Source organism: Triticum dicoccoides, chromosome 1A, assembly GCF_002162155.2.
Source record: "Triticum dicoccoides isolate Atlit2015 ecotype Zavitan chromosome 1A, WEW_v2.0, whole genome shotgun sequence".
NCBI lineage: Eukaryota > Viridiplantae > Streptophyta > Magnoliopsida > Poales > Poaceae > Triticum > Triticum dicoccoides.
Window position 1 is genome coordinate 521,190,098 of NC_041380.1, and position 21,193 is coordinate 521,211,290.

The 21,193-nt window shown below is 45.3% G+C and overlaps 1 protein-coding gene across 1 annotated transcript; it reads left to right on the forward strand.

Annotated features, from left to right (window-relative positions):
• The first annotated feature begins 19,387 nt into the window (after window positions 1-19,387).
• On the forward strand, window positions 19,388-20,443 carry LOC119315814 (putative cyclin-dependent kinase F-2). The gene has a single exon (XM_037590303.1). It carries the CDS (start codon window positions 19,388-19,390, stop codon window positions 20,441-20,443), a length of 1,056 nt encoding a protein of 351 aa, XP_037446200.1.
• Window positions 20,444-21,193: the final 750 nt, after the last annotated feature.

The following is a 21,193-nucleotide window of genomic DNA, read 5'->3' on the forward strand; positions in this document are numbered from 1 at the left end:
TCCCCTCGTGTGAGCAGGGGAGATGGCGCGAGCTCGCCCGTGTCGCTGAAAAATTGGCGGGAGGATTTCGGCTTACCTCCCGCCGAGTCCACCCCTATTTAGCCCCTCCCTCACCGCCCCAACTCCCGCCACCATTCACCCTCCGTTCGAGCTTTCCTGCCGACGCGCATCGGCACCGACGACCAGATAAGCGGCGCATCTTCATCGGCCGGTGGTCCACGGCATCGGCGCTCCTTCACCGGTTGGCGTTGATCTTCCACGACCGTCCCCCCTCGTCCTCAAGCTGTAGCCATGGCCTATGTGAGTTCAATCCCCTTTCTCTCTGTTCCTTCTAGCTAGATTTGAGCTGCATCTAGGGTTTGATCTAGATGCATGGTTGATTAGTGGTCTGATCGGTGAGCTGATATGGTTGATTGCTATGCTGCGGTTGCAATTTGTGGTAGGGCTAGATGTTCAAGCATGTGGTAGGCTAGATTAGTAGTAGAGTTTGTAGTTGAACCTTGTGCTTGTGTTGAATCATGCTTAGACCTATGATTTGTAGCTATTGATTGTCCATTTGTAGCATGTTGTTTGTTGTAGTTGTATGTTCCTGCTCATAGATTGTCCGGTCTGCTTGGTAGGGTAGCGATGAAGCATGTGCTTACTATGATAGTGATGAACCATATACATGTATGCTTCTGCTTTCATGGATTGTCCGGTATGTTGTGTGCTATGCTTACTGTCAATGTGTGCTACGATTGTAGGACATGACCACGCAGACACAAGATCTTAGTCAGGCCCTTGTCTTGTCCGACAGCCAGTTTGCTCCATCGTTTGTCGAGGACTCGCAGCCTATGTCCCAGATGGCACCTGATTCAAAGGCGTTCGCCTCTGATTCCCTCTATGTGCCAGTAGTGCTCGTTGAGCCAACTATTGCTGCCGTTGTTGCTGCCGCTGCACTCAAGCTAGCAGCAGCAAAGGCAAAGAAGGATGGTAGGTTGAACAACATGAAGTGGTAGCCGTTCATGTCCACGTTCGTGCTGAACAAGATGTGTGATCTCATCTCTAGTGGAGTTAGGACTGACAAGGGCTTCAAGGAGGTGCACTTGAACACCGTTGTGAAGCAGGTGTTCGAGTTCTGTGGGCAAGAGGTGTCTGCCACCCAGGTGTACAACCACCTGATGAAGTGGAGAAGTCGATGGATCCAAGTGTCCAGGCTGAGAGACCTTAGCGGTGCCTCATGGGATGAGAACACTTGCTCCATAGTTCTGGAGGCAGAGCACTACGCCGACCATGTTACGGTTAGCTCACAACCCTCTTCCTTTTCATACTTTCCACCATTGCCTACTCCTAATCACAACTAACAACACTTGTGTTTCATTCTTAGGACCACCCAAGGGACGCTGAGTTCCTCAACACACCCATACAGAATTACAACCAGATGCAGCACATCTTCTCCTTCGGGCTGGCAACTGGGAAGCATGCCATGGGCTCGGGGGAGCCTCTTGGTTCTCCCATGCCAGACTTCCCTGGGACCCCGGACGTCGAGGTCCTCGATGGCCCTGACAAGCCCGCTGCGAAGCCCTTCGACAAGCCATTTGACCTCGTCCATGATAGGAAGAGGAAGAGAGGAGGCCTGATGGAGGAGGAGATCAATGTCTTCTGCAGCATGACTAAGACGGTGAAGGAGGTGGCAACGGCCATCAGGGAGTGCAAGCCCCTCAACGTCCACCCTGACCTGTATGGCGCTATCATGACCCAGGGTGGCTTCAGCGACGAGGCTCTCATGGCAGCTCTCAGCCACCTACTTGACAACAAGGCCCAGGGTGTTGGGTTTGTTGCCATGGCCGACGCTCACAGGGTGTTGTGGCTCAGGAGCTGGTTGGGCAAGCACTACTACTAGAGTAGTGCTGCCTGTGAGCGTGCATGATCCCCGACGGCGATGGCAGTGGCGACGATGATGACATACATTTTGTGTAGCTAGGGCTCAAAAACTATTTCATGGTCTGTATATTTTGGTGAGGTGGTATATACTAACCCCTCACGCTGATGGTGAACTTGCGGTGGTAGGATGACACCCTCTTTTGGATGTGTGGTAGGTTAACACCAAGGTAGTGCTAGGAAGAACTTGCTATGTTCTATGATCATGCATGCTTTACTTCTCTTCTGCTCCATTGTTGTTTGTGTGCTACTTTACTTGCTACTTGTGTGCTCCATTTATTTGCTGCTTCAACTCTTGCTTTTGTGCATTGCTAGGGCAAGTGGTATGCCGTGTTCATTGGTAAGGTCCCAGGGGTTTATAGTTCATGGGAAGAGGTCGGTGCACAAGTGGCATCTTATAGCAACAGCACCCATAGAGGGTTCAAGATTAGGCAGGCAGCAGAACAAGTTTACTCCAACTGGGTGTGAACGCACGGCAGCAATGTTGAAAGTTACAAGGTTGGAGGTGTCAAGGTGGATCGTCAGTTTGGGCTGAAGCTGAAGAACTTCATCATCTTCGCCCAGTTCATTGCCATTGTTGTGCTGTGGCGTTGGTGTGCTAGGTGTTGGTAAGCTCACCAACTAGGGTACAAGGTAAGCACAACATGTACGCCGTATGCAACCAAACGCCGTGTTTATGTGCCGCTCGGGTCAATGTAGGCAACCAAACAAAGTGCACTTGGGTATTACCTAATGCAGGGACACTAGATGCAGGCAACCAAACAACTGGCAGATGGCATATTAGGGCCTGTTTTTGCTCAACCAGGCTAGTTTGCGAAGTGTATGCGATGCAGGCCCTGTAGCAAACGGCAACCAAACACGCCCTTGATGTAGTAGACAGTCGAAAAGTAGTCGTGCTAAGGCCTCATAGGACCAGCGCACTAGAACAGCAACTGTCGCTGATGAAGAGTAGCATAAATCAAAAGGATTCAACCTAAACACACACGAACGTAGATGGACAATGTCCAGATCCAAGCAGATCCACCAAAGACAAATCCATCGAACACACATCTCCACACGTCCACCGACGATGCTAGACGCATCATTGGAATGGGGGCTAGGTGGGGTGAATCTTATTCCATCTTCAGGGAGTCGCGGCCATCTCACCTTCGTGAGTAGGACACAAACCTAACAAAATTTTAAAAACATCTAAAAATGAATCCCTCCCGTTGGTAAGGGCCGGGATCCATCATGCCTCCATGGCCCTAAGGTTGGAAGACAAGACGGACGGGTGGCAGCGCCGGTGGGAGGCGGGGGAACCCTAAGTTATTTTGGGGAGAGGAGCTAGGAGGCAGTGGCGGCGGCATTACGGGGAGAAACAAACAGCGTTGACCATTTTATGACATATCAGCACTTACTACGAACCCTTTCTATCATAAACATGTTTAATTCACTCGAAACGGCTCACCAGTGTTAACTATAAAAGGTTATGCTGAAATAGACGCATTTTTGTAGCGGTTAAGAAAAGTGCTTGCGATTTAAAAACCTAGACATAGATGTGATGGTTTATGATATTCACCCTTTTTAGGAAATACAATCATGGCGGTATATATGAATTTGGCATGCATAACAATTACATGAATTTGTTGGAGTAATTATGCATCTATGGGATGCCATTAGCTGAGACAGATTGCATCTAGATCACCTAATAAACATGAACAGAGAGGGTTTAGAGATCCTTTACACGTCACGGGAGTCGACATGATCGCATGCTCGGTGCAGGCGTGATGCAGGGGTGATGTAGTCGAAGCAGAGGTTCTCCTTGACGTCCTGTTTCCTTCAGGACGCCACCGGCACTGGCCGGGGACAGCAGCGGCGGCTGGCTTGAGTCTTCCCGTCGCTGCAGCGCTCCCCCTGATCGGATGGGGTGAGAATATCAGGAGGAGAGTAAACCTTACGTGAATTGTGATCGCGCAGGTGGCCAGCTCTCTCCCGTATCCATTTATATGGCGCTGGCGACAGGGGACCCAAAACCTGAGTTGGTTTTTGGGCGCCCCCGATCAGGGCGTGTTAGTTCTGATCGAGGCTCACGTACGTTGGTACGTGGACCCCTTCACTTATCGTTATCCCCTTAATTTTTTTGTGATCTAACTGCCTGTTAAGCCGTCAGATCAAAACCAACATTCTCCCCCTTGATCGCTAGGCTTAACTTCATTTGCCCATTCTACATAGGAATGATGTACCAAAGTGAGGTGTTATAACAGCTCAAAACGCCATAGAACCTCAACACTTATAGCACACCCGCCTATTTCGAAATGGAAAACATTTTGGTAATTGGGGAGTGGTTTATTTTAATGGTCCTCTTATTCCAGAATCATAAGGCTTCCAGTAGTCCCATGCTGGCAACATGCTCACGAAAAATACTGGGTGGTAAGCCTTTTGTTAGCGGATCCGCAAGCATATGCTTCGTCCTTATATGTCTAATATCAATTGTTTGATCCTGGATTCTATCTTTCACAACACGATACTTTATGTCAATGTGTCTGGCAGCACTACTTGACCTGTTGTTACTCGTATAGAAAACTGCGGGTTCATTATCACAGTACAATAAAATTGGTCTAGGTATGTTGTCAACCACTTTAAGTCCGGGAATAAAATTCTTTAGCCATACAGCCTGCCCGATGGCCTCATAACATGCTACAAATTCTGCTTGCATCGTAGATCCAACAGTTAACGTTTGTTTGGAGCTTTTCCACGATATAGCTCCTCCCGCGAGTTTGAATATATAACCTGACGTGGATCTCTTACTATCCACACACCCGGCAAAATCAGAGTCTCAATAACCAACAATTTCTAGGTTATCAGTTCTTTTATATGTAAGCATGAAATCCGTAGTTCCTTGCATATAACGCAAGACTTTCTTTGCGGCCTTCCAGTGGTCCAGTCCTGGATTTGATTGGTATCTGCCAAGCATCCCAGTTATAAAACATAAATCTAGGCGTGTACACACTTGAGCATACATGATACTTCCGATAGCTGAAGCATAACGAACTGACTTCATCTGATCAGCTTCACACTGGTTCCTCGGACATTGAAATGTCCCAAACTTATCACCCTTAACTATAGGAGCAGGTGAGGGTAAGCACTTATGCATATTGAATTTTTTTTAGTACTCTCTCAAAGTATGCTTTTTGAGATAGTCCTAATGTTCCTCTGGACCTATCTCGGTGAATCTCGATGCCGAGGACATACGAGGCTTCACTAAGATCTTTCATATCAAAACTGGATGATAGAAAATTCTTGGTCTCATGCAGCGTATCCTTATCGCTACATGCCAACAATATATCATCAACGTATAGGACTAAAAATGTGAACCTACTGCCTTTAAACTTAACGTATATGCAGTTGTCCACAATGTTTTCGGTGAAACCAAAAGTTTTGATAATTTTATCAAACTTGAGTTACCACTCTCTTGAAGTTTGCTTCAAGCCATAAATTGATTTCTTTAGTCAACATGCTAAATGTTCCTTTCCTTCCACAACAAAGCCTTCTGGTTGAGCCATGTAAACGTTTTCTTTTAAGTCTCCATTCAGAAATGCCGTTTTAACATCCATTTGGTGTAGTTCTAGGTCGTAATGAGCTACTAATGCCATTATGATTCTAAAAGAATCCTTGGTTGACACAGGAGAGAAGGTTTGCTTATAATCAATGCCTTCTCTCTGTGTATACCCTTTTGCCACTAGCCTTGCCTTGAACCGTTCGACATTCCCTTTGGAATCATACTTGGTTTTGTAGACCCACTTGCAGCCTACTTTCTTAGCTCCATCGAGAACTTCTACTAAGTCCCAAACATCATTTGAGCCCATAGACTTCAACTCGTCTTCCATGGCAACCAACCACTTGGACGAATTTTCGCTTTTAATGGCTTCCTTATAAGAGGTTGGATCCTCCACCTTTCCCAGATCATTCATATCCCCAAGCAAGTATGTGATATAATCATCTGATATGGCTTGCTTTCTCTCACGATGTGGCCTACCCACAGGGGGAGGTGGTGGAGGAGCATCATTGTTCTGAGGGTCATCTTCATTACCCGACTGGTGATCCTCTTCACCTTCTGGATTGACATTAGTTTCAGGATCACCATCAGCCTCAGGACCTGAAGTACTAGATTGAGGATTAGCATGAGACGTCACTACACTTTGTAGTGGCAAAACAATCTCTTGGATAGTCGGGGATGGAACACACACCCGTTTCTCCTCAAGATTGATCTCCCTTATTTCGGTGGCTTCATTATCCTCAAAAAATACTGCTTGTCGAGTCTCCACATACTTGGTGGTGTGACCCGGACAATAGAAATGATATCCCTCTCCCCTATGAGGGTATCCAATGAAGAAACAACTAACTGTCTTTGGATCTAATTTCTTAAGTTGTGGATTGAAAATTCTAGCCTCAGGGGGACAGCCCCATACACGTAAGTAATTCAAGCTCGGTTTCTTTCCCGTCCACATCTCGTAAGGTGTGTTCGGTGCTGCTTTAGTAGGAGCGAGATTTAGCACATGTGCGGCCGTCTTTAATGCCTCCATCCATAGGCTGACTGGTAAACTTGCATGACTGAGCATGCTTCGCACCATGTCCATAAGTGTGCGATTTCGGCGTTCGGCCACGCCATTTTGTTGAGGTTCACCAGCCATTGAATACTGGGCAACAATTCCATTCTCAGAGAGAAACTTAGCAAAAGGTCCTGGAATTTGCCCATAAGGGGCATGCCTACCATAATACTCTCCCCCGTGATCTGATCGTACAACTTTTATTTTAGCGTTTAGTTGGTTCTCAACTTCGGCTTTGAACACTTTGAATTTGTCCAAAGCTTCCGATCGATCACGTATAGGATAAATATATCTGTATCGAGAAAAGTCGTCTGTGAAGGTAATGAACGAATCAAAACCATCCATAGACTTAACATTAAGGGGTCCACATATGTCAGTGTGTATGAGTTCAAGGACTCCCGTGGCTCTTACCGCTCCTTTCTTAATAATTTTTGCGTATTTGCCTTTTATACAGTCAATGCATTTGTCTACATTAGAGAAGTCTAATGGAAGGAGTACGTCATTTTTAATAAGTCTTTCAATTCTCCCCCTCGAAATGTGGCCTAAACGACGGTGCCACAATTTCGAAGAGGTACTCGTACCTGAAGGAAATATGCCCTAGAGGCAATAATAAAGTTATTATTTATTTCCTTATATCATGATAAATGTTTATTATTCATGCTAGAATTGTATTAACCGGAAACATAATACATGTGTGAATACATAGACAAACAGAGTGTCACTAGTATGCCTCTACTTGACTAGCTCGTTAATCAAAGATGGTTATGTTTCCTAACCATGAACAAGGAGTTGTTATTTGAATAACGAGATCACATCATTAGGTGAATGATCTGATTGACATGACCCATTCCATTAGCTTAGCACCCGATCGTTTAGTATGTTGCTATTGCTTTCTTCATGACTTATACATGTTCCTATGACTATGAGATTATGCAACTCCCGTTTGCCGGAGGAACACTTTGTGTGCTACCAAACATCACAACGTAAATGGGTGATTATAAAGGTGCTCTACAGGTGTCTCCAAAGTTACATGTTGGGTTGGCGTATTTCGAGATTAGGATTTGTCACTCCGATTGTCGGAGAGGTATCTCTGGGCCCTCTCGGTAATGCACATCACATAAGCCTTGCAAGCATTGCAACTAATGAGTTAGTTGCGAGATGATGTATTACGAAGCGAGTAAAGAGACTTGCCGGTAACGAGATTGAACTAGGTATTGAGATACCGACGATCGAATCTCGGGCAAGTAACATACCGATGACAAAGGGAACAACGTATGTTGTTATGCGGTCTGACCGATAAAGATCTTCGTAGAATATGTAGGAGCCAATATGGGCATCCAGGTCCCGCTATTGGTTATTGACCGGAGACGTGTCTCGGTCATGTCTACATTGTTCTCGAACCCGTAGGGTCCGCACGCTTAAGGTTTCGATGACAGTTATATTATGAGTTTATGAGTTTTGATGTACCGAAGGAGTTCGGAGTCCCAGATGAGATCGGGGACATGACGAGGAGTCTCGAAATGGTCGAGATGTAAAGATCGATATATTGGACGACTATATTCGGACATCGGAAAGGTTCCGAGTGATTCGGGTATTTTTCGGAGTACCGGGTAGTTATGGGAGAAGCAATGGGCCTTGATGGGCTTTAGTGGGAAGAGGAGAAAGGGCCAAGGGGCTGCTGCACCCCCCCTCCCCTCTGGTCCGAATTGGACTAGGGAAAAGGGGGCCGGCCACCTTTCCTTCTCCTCTACTTCCTTCTCCCTTCCTCCCCTCTTGGTGGACTCCTACTAGGACTTGGAGTCCTAGTAGGACTCCACATCCTGGCCGCACCAATTGCCTTGGCCGGCCTCCTCCTCCTCCATCCTTTATATACTGAGGCAAGGGGCACCCCATGAGACACAAGTTGATCTTCGTGATCGTTCCTTAGCCGTGTGCGGTGCCCCCCTCCACCATATTCCACCTCGGTCATATTGTAGCGGTGCTTAGGCGAAGCCCTGCGATGGTAGTACATCAAGATCGTCACCACGCCGTCGTGCTGATAGAACTCTTCCCCGACGCTTTGCTGGATCGGAGCCCGGGGATCGTCATCGAGCTGAACGTGTGCTAGAACTCGAAGGTGTCGTAGTTTCGGTGCTTGATCGGTCGGGCCGTGGAGACGTACGACTACATCAACCAAACGCTTCCGTTGTCGATCTACAAGGGTACGTAGATCACACGCTCCCCTCTCGTTGCTATGCATCACCATGATCTTGCGTGTGCGTAGGAAATTTTTTGAAATTACTACGTTCCCCAACAGTGGCATCCGAGCCTAGGTTTTATGTGTTGATGTTATATGCACGAGTAGAACACAAGTGAGTTGTGGGCGATATAAGTCATACTGCTTACCAGCATGTCATACTTTGGTTCGGCGGTATTGTTGGACGAAGCGGCCTGGACCGACATTACGCGTACGCTTACGCGAGACCGGTTCTCCCGACGTGCTTTGCACAAAGGTGGCTAGCGGGTGACAGTTTCTCCAACTTTAGTTGAAACGAGTGTGGCTACGCCCGGTCCTTGCGAAGGTTAAAACAGCACCAACTTGACAAACTATCGTTGTGGTTTTGATGCGTAGGTAAGATTGGTTCTTACTTAAGCCCGTAGCAGCCACGTAAAACTTGCAACAACAAAGTAGAGGACGTCTAACTTGTTTTTGCAGGGCATGTTGTGATGTGATATGGTCAAGACATGATGCTAAATTTTATTGTATGAGATGATCATGTTTTGTAACCGATTTATTGGCAACTGGCAGGAGCCATATGGTTGTCGCTTTATTGTATGCAATGCAATCGCGCTGTAATGCTTTACTTTATCACTAAGCGGTAGCGATAGTCGTGGAAGCATAAGATTGGCGAGACGACAACGATGCTACGATGGAGATCAAGGTGTCGCGCCGGTGACGATGGTGATCATGACGGTGCTTCGAAGATGGAGATCACAAGCACAAGATGATGGTGGCCATATCATATCACTTATATTGATTGCATGTGATGTTTATCTTTTATGCATATTATCTTGCTTTGATTGACGGTAGCATTATAAGATGATCTCTCACTAATTATCAAGAAGTGTTCTCCCTGAGTATGCACCGTTGCGAAAGTTCTTCGTGCTGAGACACCACGTGATGATCGGGTGTGATAGGCTCTACGTTCAAATACAACGGGTGCAAAACAGTTGCACACGCAGAATACTCAGGTTATACTTGACGAGCCAAGCATATACAGATATGGCCTTGGAACACGGAGACCGAAAGGTCGAGCGTGAATCATATAGCAGATATGATCAACATAGTGATGTTCACCAATGAAACTACTCCATCTCACGTGTTGATCGGACATGGTTTAGTTGATTTGGATCACGTAATCACTTAGAGGATTAGAGAGATGTCTATCTAAGTGGGAGTTCTTAAGTAATATGATTAATTGAACTTAAATTTATCATGAACTTAGTCCTGGTAGTATTTTGCAAATTATGATGTAGATCAATAGCTCGCGTTGTTGCTTCCCTGTGTTTATTTTGATATGTTCCTAGAGAAAATTGTGTTGAAAGATGTTAGTAGCAATGATGCGGATTGGATCCGTGATCTGAGGTTTATGCTCATTGCTGCATAGAAGAATTATGTCCTTGATGCACCGCTAGGTGACGGACCTATTGCAGGAGCAGATGCAGATGTTATGAACGTTTGGCTAGCTCAATATGATGACTACTTGATAGTTTAGTGCACCATGCTTAATGGCTTAGAATCGGGACTTCAAAGACGTTTTGAACGTCATGGAGCATATGAGATGTTCCAGGAGTTGAAGTTAATATTTCAAGCAAATACCCGAGTTGGGAGATATGAAGTCTCCAACAAGTTCTATAGCTAAAAGATGGAGGAGAATCGCTCAACTAGTGAGCATGTGCTCAGATTGTCTGAGTACTACAATCACTTGAATCAAGTGGGAGTTAATCTTCCAGATAAGATAGTGATTGACAGAATTCTCTAGTCACCATCACCAAGTTAGTAGAACTTCGTGATGAACTATGATATGCAAGGGATAACGGAAACGATTCCCAAGCTCTTCGTAATGCGGAAATTGACGAAGGTAGAAATCGAGAAAAACATCAAGTGTTGATGGTAGACAAGACCACTAGTTTCAAGAAAAGGGCAGAGGGAAGAAGGGGAACTTCAAGAAGAACAGCAAGCAAGTTGCTACTCAAGTGAAGAAGCCCAAGTCTGGTCCTAAGCCTGAGACTAAGTGTTTCTACTGCAAAGGGACTGGTCACTGGAAGCGGAACTACCCCAAGTGATTGGCAGATAAGAAGGATGGCAAAGTGAACATAAGTATATTTGATATACATGTTATTGATGTGTACTTTACTAGTGTTTATAGCAACCCCTCAGTATTTGATACTAGTTCGGTTGCTAAGATTAGTAACTCGAAACGGGAGTTGCAGAATAAACAGAGACTAGTTAAGGGTGAAGTGATGATGTGTGTTGGAAGTGGTTCCAAGATTGATATGATCATCATCGCACACTCCCTATACTTTCGAGATTAGTGTTGAACCTAAATAAGTGTTATTTGGTGTTTGCGTTGAGCATGAATATGATTTGATCATGTTTATTGCAATACGGTTATTCATTTAAGTTAGAGAACAATTGTTGTTCTGTTTACATGAATAAAACCTTCTATGGTCATACACACCAACGAAAATGGTTTGTTGGATCTCGATCGTAGTGATACACATAATCATAATATTGAAACCAAAAGATGCAAAGTTAATAATGATAGTGCAACTTATTTGTAGCACTGCTGTTTAGGTCATATTGGTGTAAAGCGCATGAAGAAACTCCATGCTGATGGGATTTTGGAATCACTTGATTATGAATCACTTGATGCTTGCGAACCATGCCTCATGGGCAAGATGACTAAAAGGCCGTTCTCCGGAACTATGGAGCGAGCAACTGACTTATTGGAAATAATACATACTGATGTATGCGGTCCGATGAGTGTTAAAGCTCACGGCAAGTATCGTTATTTTCTGAACTTCACAGATGATTTGAGCAGATATGGGTATATCTACTTGATGAGACATAAGTCTGAAACATTTGAAAAGTTCAAAGAATTTCAGAGTGAAGTGGAAAATCATCGTGACAAGAAAATAAAGTTTCTACGATCTGATCGCGGAGACAAATATTTGAGTTACGAGTTTGGTCTTCAATTAAAACAATGTGGAATAGTTTCACAAACTCATGCCACATGGAACACCTCAGCATAATGGTGTGTCCGAACGTCATAACCGTACTTTATTGGATATAGTGCAATCTATGATGTCTCTTACCGATCTACCACTATCGTTTTGGGGTTATGCATTAGAGACAACTGCATTCACGTTAAAAGGGCACCATCTAAATCTGTTGAGACGACACCGTATGAACTGTGGTTTGGCAAGAAACCAAAGTTGTCGTTTCTTAAAGTTTGGGGTTGCAATGCTTATGTGAAAAAGTTTCATCCTGATAAGCTCAAACCCAAATTGGAAAAGTGTGTCTTCATAGGATACCCAAAAAGTTACTGTTGGGTACACCTTCTATCACAGATCCGAAGGCAAGACATTCGTTGCTAAGAATGGATCCTTTCTAGAGAAGGAGGTTCTCTCGAAAGAAGTGAGTGGGAGGAAAGTAGAACTTGATAAGGTAATTGTACCTTCTCCCTTATTGGAAAGTAGTTCATCACAGAAATCTGTTCCTGTGACTACTACACCAATTAGTGAGGAAGCTAATGATGATGATCATGTAACTTCAGATCAAGTTACTACCGAATCTCGTAGGTAAACCAGAGTGAGATCCGCACCAGAGTGGTACGGTAATCCTGTTCTGGAGGTCATGCTACTTGACCATGACGAACCTACGAACTATGAAGAAGCGATGATGAGCCCAGATTCCGCAAAATGGCTTGAAGCCATGAAATCTGAGATGGGATCCATGTATGAGAACAAAGTATGGACTTTGGTTGACTTGCCCACCGATCGGCAAGCAATTGAGAATAAATGGATCATCAAGAGGAAGACGGACGCCGATAGTAGTGTTACTATCTACAAAGCTAGAGTTGTCGCAAAAGGTTTTCGACAAGTTCAAGGTGTTGACTATGATGAGAGTTTCTCACTCGTATCTATGCTTAAGTCTGTTCGGTTCATGTTAGCAATTGCCGCATTTTATGAAATCTGGCAAATGGATAAACAAAACTGCATTCCTTAATAGATTTATTAAAGAAGAGTTGTATATGATACAACCAGAAGGTTTTGTCAATCCTAAAGGTGCTAACAAAATATGCAAGCTCTAGCGATCCATCTATGGACTGGTGCAAGCATCTCGGAGTTGGAATATACGCTTTGATAAGTTGATCAAAGCATATAGTTTTATACAGACTTGCGATGAAGTCTGTATTTACAAGAAAGTGAGTGGGAGCACTACAGCATTTCTGATAAGTATATGTGAATGACATATTGTTGATCGGAAATAATGTAGAATTAATCTGCAAAGCAAAAAGGAGTGTTCTTAAAGAAGTTTTTCAAAGAAAGACCTCGGTGAAGCTGCTTACATATTAAGCATCAAAATCTATAGAGATAGATCAAGATGCTTGATAAGTTTTTTCAATGAGTACATACCTTGACAATATTTTGAAGTAGTTCAAAAATGGAACAGTCAAAGAAAGAGTTCTTGGCTGTGTTACAAGGTATGAAATTGAGTAAGACTCAAAACCCGACCACGACAGAAGATAGAAAGAGAATGAAAGTCATTCCCTATGCCTCAGCCATAGGTTCTATAAAATATGCCATGATGTGTACCAGATCTGATACCCTACACTCTGTTAAGCAAGGGAGTACAATAATGATCTAAGAGTAGATCATTGGACATTGGTCAAAATTATCCTTAGTGAAATAAGGAAATATTTCTCGATTATGGAGGTGACAAAAGGTTCGTTGTAAAAAATTACGTTGATGCAAGTTTTGACACAGATCTGGATGACTCTAAGTCTCGATCTAGATACATATTGAAAGTGGGAGCAATTAGCTAGAGTAGCTCCATGCAGAGCATTGTAGACATAGAATTCGCAAAATACTTACGGATCTGTATGTGACAGACCCGTCGATTAAAATTATCTCACAAGCAAAACATGATCACACCTTAGTACTCTTTGGGTGTTAATCACATAAATAATGTGAACTAGATTATTGACTCTAGTAAACCCTTTGGGTATAGGTCACATGACGATGTGAACTATGGGTGTTAATCACATGGTGATGTGAACTCTTAGTGTTGAATCACATGGCGATATGAACTAGATTATTGACTCTAGTGCAAGTGGGAGACTAAAGGAAATATGCCCTAGAGGCAATAATAAAGTTATTATTTATTTCCTTATATCATGATAAATGTTTATTATTCATGCTAGAATTGTATTAACCAGAAACATAATACATGTGTGAATACATAGACAAACAGAGTGTCACTAGTATGCCTCTACTTGACTAGCTCGTTAATCAAAGATGGTTATGTTTCCTAACCATGAACAAGGAGTTGTTATTTGATTAACGAGATCACATCATTAGGTGAATGATCAGATTGACATGACCCATTCCATTAGCTTAGCACCCGATCGTTTAGTATGTTGCTATTGCTTTCTTCATGACTTATACATGTTCCTATGACTATGAGATTATGCAACTCCCGTTTGCCGGAGGAACACTTTGTGTGCTACCAAATGTCACAACATAAATGGGTGATTATAAAGGTGCTCTATAGGTGTCTCCAAAGGTACATGTTGGGTTGGCGTATTTCGAGATTAGGATTTGTCACTCTGATTGTCGGAGAGGTATCTCTGGGCCCTCTCGGTAATGCACATCACATAAGCCTTGCAAGCATTGCAACTAATGAGTTAGTTGCGAGATGATGTATTACGAAACGAGTAAAGAGACTTGCCGGTAACGAGATTGAACTAGGTATTGAGATACCGACGATCGAATCTCGGGCAAGTAACATACCGATGACAAAGGGAACAACGTATGTTGTTATGCGGTCTGACCGATAAAGATCTTCATAGAATATGTAGGAGCCAATATGGGCATCCAGGTCCCGCTATTGGTTATTGCCCGGAGACGTGTCTCGGTCATGTCTACATTGTTCTCGAACCCGTAGGGTCCGCATGCTTAAGGTTTCGATGATAGTTATATTATGAGTTTATGAGTTTTGATATACCGAAGGAGTTCGGAGTCCCGGATGAGATCGGGGACATGACGAGGAGTCTGGAAATGGTCGAGATGTAAAGATCGATATATTGGACGACTATATTCGGACATCGGAAAGGTTCCGAGTGATTCGGGTATTTTTCGGAGTACCGGGTAGTTACGGGAGAAGCAATGGGCCTTGATGGGCTTTAGTGGGAAGAGGAGAAAGGGCCAAGGGGCTGCTGCGCCCCCCCCCCCTCCCCTCTAGTCCGAATTGGACTAGGGAAAAGGGGGCCGGCCACCTTTCCTTCTCCTCTACTTCCTTCTCCCTTCCTCCCCTCTTGGTGGACTCCTACTAGGACTTGGAGTCCTAGTAGGACTCCACATCCTGGCCGCACCAATTGCCTTGGCCGGCCTCCTCCTCCTCCATCCTTTATATACTGAGGCAAGGGGCACCCCATGAGACACAAGTTGATCTTCGTGATCGTTCCTTAGCCGTGTGCGGTGCCCCCCTCCACCATATTCCACCTCGGTCATATTGTAGCGGTGCTTAGGCAAAGCCCTGCGATGGTAGTACATCAAGATCGTCACCACGCCGTCGTGCTGACGGAACTCTTCCCCGACGCTTTGCTGGATCGGAGCCCGGGGATCGTCATCGAGCTGAACGTGTGCTAGAACTCGGAGGTGCTGTAGTTTCGGTGCTTGATCGGTCGGGCCGTGGAGACGTACGACTACATCAACCAAACGCTTCTGTTGTTGATCTACAAGGGTACGTAGATCACACTCTCCCCTCTCGTTGCTATGCATCACCATGATCTTGCGTGTGCGTAGGAAATTTTTTGAAATTACTACGTTCCCCAACAGTACCCTTCCATTTCTTCTCAATATTACATACATCACTCACATGCAGGATAGAATCATTCAATGATAACATATATAATTGGCCTCGTGTGACGCCGAGGCCTACGTTCTTATTACAATAATTCAAAACAAATTGTTTGTTCCCAAACTTGCTCTCAAACATGTTATCATCTAGGCAAGAGACAGAAATCAAATTCCTACTTAAGATAGGGACATAAAGAAGATTGTTTAAATGAAGACGGAAGCCAGTGTGGAGTTCTAAGGTGATTGACCCTATGGCTTCAACATCAACTTCGACTCCATTTGCCACCTTAAGTCTTCTTGCCCCCCTTGCCATGGTTTGGATTATATTTGAGTCCTGCATAGAATTGGCAACGTGAGAAGTTGCACCTGATCAATCCACCAAGAGGTACTAGATCAAGATATAACATTTCATCAATGAAAGTAATTTCATCAGTACCTTTCTTCATCAACCATTTGAGAAATTCTGGACAGTCTTTCTGATAATGACCCTCATGCTTGCAAAAGTTGCACTTGGTGTCTTTAGGCTTATCGTCCACCTTCTCCTTTGCTTTATATGAGTTTGATGAATTTTTCTTAAAGGACTTCTTTTGAGGCTGTTGCTTAGAAGAGCTTGCTCCATCGTGTTTTCTCTTGGTCCTTTCCTTGCCTCTTAATCCTCTCTTCTTCCTCGACAATTCTTGGAGATATCTCCGCGATTGTCCATTTCTCTTTAAGAGAGTTATAGTTAATCTTAAATTGATCAAACTCTTCAGGGAGGGAGTCCAAGATCATGATGACAAGGAGATTGTCATTGAGCTCAATTGTAATGCCTTCAATTTGTTACAAGCATTCACCATCTTTAAAATGTGAGCCCTGACATCACCATCATTATTATACTTCCCAAGGAGCTTGTGAAAAAGCTCTTGTGCATAAACCTTGTCGGAGCCTTTGAATTGCTCCTCCAGGGCTGCCATGAATTCCTTAGGAGTATCTTTCTTGGGTAGTGCCCCAATTATGTCAGGTGATATGGATGATCTCATCACAAGCATAGCAATGTGATTTGACTTTTCCCATATCTCCATCTTGGAATCATAAATTTTCTTTAGTTCAGCATACCCCGTGACACCAGCAGCGGGGGCCACGGGTTTATCCTCCCGTAAAGCATAATCAAACTGATGGACGGCTAGGCATAATTCCATCGAGTTCTTCCAACGAGGGAAGTTACTACCTGTCAACGGTTCGACAGTAAACGCAGCGGAAGTTGTAATGGACATGAAAAAGTTTATAAGTAATTGACATGAATATTAAATTTTACGTTGGCAAAATAAAATAGACATGCCATGTATTTAATTTCAACTCCATGTCAAAACACCGTTGGGCAGAAAAAACATGGAATTAAAATATCATAAGTGATGACTCATAATAATAAAACAACGTTGGTCCGAATTAAAATCAGAGTCATTTCATTCTCAATTTAGACATCAACATAAGAAAAATATCAAAATTTTTTGTCTCAAAAAATATTCATCATGCAAACAGATAATAAATCCTGAATAAAATATTTCGTTGGTTCAATTTTACCCAGAATAATAGCATGTTTTAATTCATTATTATCTCAGATATTTTCTGGCTAAAACAGTGCAAAAAACATAATGTGTATTAACTTAAAGTGCACTGGAAACGGCCCGAAATACCCACAGGTACACGTAAAACGGTCCAGCCCAGAAGAAGTTTTTTTTCTGCTGGACTTACATAACCTAGGCCGCAGCCCACAGCCGGATATGGCCCATTAAGTGCCCCCAGGCCCGCGGTGGAGCTGAGCGTGGCTGCCGGCCGTTCGATGGAAATCGACGGTCCGTGTCGATCACGGCTGGAACAAAACAGCCGCTCGGCCAGAACCCTAGCCATTTCCCCGTGACCCCCCGCATTTCACGCTCCTATAGTGAGCGGCGACGGCGTTCGACGGCGGCTCGAGGAACGCCGGCCATGGCGGCGCGATGGCTGCGCTCGCCGGAGGAGCGTGCAGCGGAGTCATTCCCGCGCGCTTCTCCGTCGAGTGTGGCTCCAGCGTTCGTGCGCATGGCACATCAAGGAGGGTGGAGGAACGCCGACCACCGCGGCATGAGGAGCGACGGCGACTTGCTCGGCGTCGGCCAAACAAGGGTGCGTCCATTAGAGCGGCGGCGGCGGCACTTCGTTCCGCGCGTCGTCCCGAGTACGGCGGCGTCGCGGCGTCTTCGCCCTCGCGCAACGGTGGGCGCTGCGCGGGCCCCGAAGGGAAGAGGCGAGGACGCGGCGCGTTAGGTGAGGATTCTCCTCATTCTTCTTCGATTCGTGTGCATTAGTACTTGATTTGGGGTAAAAACAGTCCTAATTGCAGAATTAGGGTTCTTAAACATGAGGGGTTGCTATTGTTGACTTGCGTGTATCCCTCTGCCTAATATTTTGTTAATGCATATGGAAACAGTACTTAAGCATAATCAATTTTAATAAACTTAACATAAAAGTGAGCATTAGATCTTAACTTAGATTAATTAAAAAAGATTAATCAAAGGATAACAGTACTTAATCTGTAGCAATTAGAAAAACAACATGATGATTTACAGAGGGCATCAAGACAGTAGCATGCATATTAGGGCTAACCAGGGGCTGAAACTTGCAATCTTGACCATAAAACCCTAAACCTGACTTGATCTAAACTTGATGTTGATCTCACAGATCAATAATATAGGGATCCATTGCAATCAAGATTGGCGACTGATACCATTGTTGGAGTAATTATGCATCTATGGGATGCCATTAGCTGAGACAGATTGCATCTAGATCACCTAATAAACATGAACAGAGAGGGTTTAGAGATCCTTTACACGTCACGGGAGTCGACATAATCGCCTGCTCGGTGCAGGCGTGATGCAGGGGTGATGTAGTCGAAGCAGAGGTTCTCCTTAACGTCATGTTTCCTTCAGGACGCCACCGGCACTGGCCGGGGACAACAGCGGCGGCTGGCTTGAGTCTTCCCGTCGCTGCAGCGCTCCCCCTGATCGGATGGGGTGAGAATATCGGGAGGAGAGTAAACCTTACGTGAATTGTGATCGCGCAAGTGGCCAGCTCTCTCCCGTATCCATTTATATGGCACTGGCGACAGGGGACCCAAAACCTGAGTTGGTTTTTGGGCGCCCCCGATCAGGGCGCGTTAGTTCTGATCGAGGCTCACATACGTTGGTACGTGGACCCCTTCACTTGTCGTTATCCCCTTAATTTTTTTTGTTAGATTAATAGATCTAACTGCGTGTTAAGCCGTCAGATCAAAACCAACAGAATTAAGAAAGCCAAAGCGTCTCCATGACTCCATACCATGTTTAGCTAAAACATGTGCTGCTCTCTCAGCCTCTCTAAGACGATGCTTAAATATCTCACGTGTGAAATTGATAGATATAAGTACTCATGATTGCCGTGCTGGTGGTAACGGTGCACCAATGACGGACATGGACATTGCGTAATTAGGCCGATCAACTGAGTAACGCGTAGAAACAGTGTAGTCCGTGTCCGAACCTGATTAGTGTCCTTCACGAGTCGTGTAGCGCTAGCGTGCTGGCCGTCTATATATACAGCACATGGCCATACCCATACGGCTGTGAGAAATAAAGCAAAAGCAATCCTCGCTCCGGCCGTCTAGCTTTTTTAGCCGCCGAGCAGTCGATCAAGCAAAGCTGATCGTCCGGTAGGTCGATCGTGTACCCTCACGGTGCGATCTCTGCGATTTTTCTCGGAGAAATATGGGGTGGTCGACCTCGACACCGCAACGCGTGGGCGTTGCCGCCCTAGACGCGGTGATGGGCACACCGGCGACGCGTAAGAATCAGAGAACAGCAGCCACTAACGGCGACTCAAGCTCCCGCGCAAGCAGCGGCCGGTTCCAGCGGCTTGAGGTGCTCGGCGCAGGAACATTCGGCGTCGTCTACCGGGCGAGGGACCGCCGCACGGGTGAGATCGTGGCGGTGAAGTGCCTCCGTGCGAGCGACGGCGCCGGCGACGCCGAACGCTACCTCTTCGACTTCGCCAGCGAGGTCAGTGCTCTCGAGGCGTACAGCGGCCACCCGTCCATCGTTCAGCCGCGTGGCTCCGGCCAACTTGACAGCGGGGCTTTCCTCGCCATGGAGTTTGTGGGGCCGACTCTCAGGCACGTCATGAAGCATGTCCGCTTTGGGAGGAGGCACACCGAGCTGGAGGTTCGTCTTCTCATGAGGCAGCTTCTCGCCGGCGAGAGGAGGATGAATCGTCTCGGCCTCATGCACCGGGACCTGAAGCCGGAGAACGTGCTTGTGGACAGCCACGGGAACCTCAAGATCTGCGACCTGGGGCTATCGTGCAGCATGGCCGACGGGCCGCCCTACTCTAATCCTATTGGGACACGGGGATATCGCGCGCCAGAAATCCTCCTCGGGTCCACGGATTACGACGAGCGTGTCGACTCATGGGCTCTCGGTGTCATGATGGCCGAGCTCCTCGCCGGCCAGCACCCTTTCCATGGGAGGTCGGACATGGATCACCTCAGCGAAATCTTGGCCCTTCTTGGCATGGCAGACATCAAGGAGTGGTCGGGCTACGATGGGCGGCGGCTACCTAGCGGATGCCAACCAGGAAGCTTCTTGCGCAACAAGTTCCCATGTCCCGCTGAGGCCAGGATAAAAGGACCGCCAACACTGTCGGAGGCTGGTTTCGAGGTCTTGAGCGGTCTTCTACAATGCAACCCGGAGAAGAGGCTCACGGCGGAGCAAGCGCTCAAGCATCGGTGGTTCAAGGACGCCAACCCTAGAGCTACCAGGAGTTGATCGATTAGCATACTTTTAGCACATCTAATTTGTGAAATTAGAAATGCAAGCATCGTACATGAATTAACGAATGAGTATGGATGAGGTGTGAGATAAGTAAGCAGGAGTTGTTCGTGTGGATCACCACCACACACATATTGTAACGCCTGATTGCAATTTGGTTTCTTGCTCTTAATTTGGGGTTCAACTAATTTAATGTTTGTTTGCTTGCCGTGTATGACAGATCAAATATTCATAAATTTGTTGTAGATGTGCAGTTTAGATGTGTGATACAATATTCGGAATCATGCCTATCTATTCACAATTTGATGTGTTATCCTCGATAAGAATACGTCTTTCTACACCAAAAGTGAGTGAGCACTATATATGATTATATTTGTTTCTTGAATATATATAAGATTACATTAGGCCGGTCGTGGATATCTTGATATTAGTTTGTAAGTGATAGTTGTGTGACTTGATGTAAAAGTGATAATTATATAGAGTATGACGACGACAATTAGTGTGGTGTCCTTTAATCCTCTCTTCCAACACCATGTTGGTGTGTTGGTATTCAGATTCTTTATTGTGTTTAAAGTAAAAAAAATCTTTTCCACAAAAAAGGTAAAGAAAACACTGTTGGAGGCTGGTTTCGAGGTCTTGAGCGGTCTTCTGCAAAGCAACCCGGAGAAGAGACTCCCGGCGAATCAAGGTCTTCTACAAAGCAACCCGGAGAAGAGACTCCCGGTGAATCGAGCGCTCAAGCATCAG

What these genes read in the sequence shown, in the direction of transcription:
- LOC119315814 (XM_037590303.1), top strand. Translation starts at nt 19,388, where the DNA reads ATGGGGTGGTCGACCTCGACACCGCAACGCGTGGGCGTTGCCGCCCTA.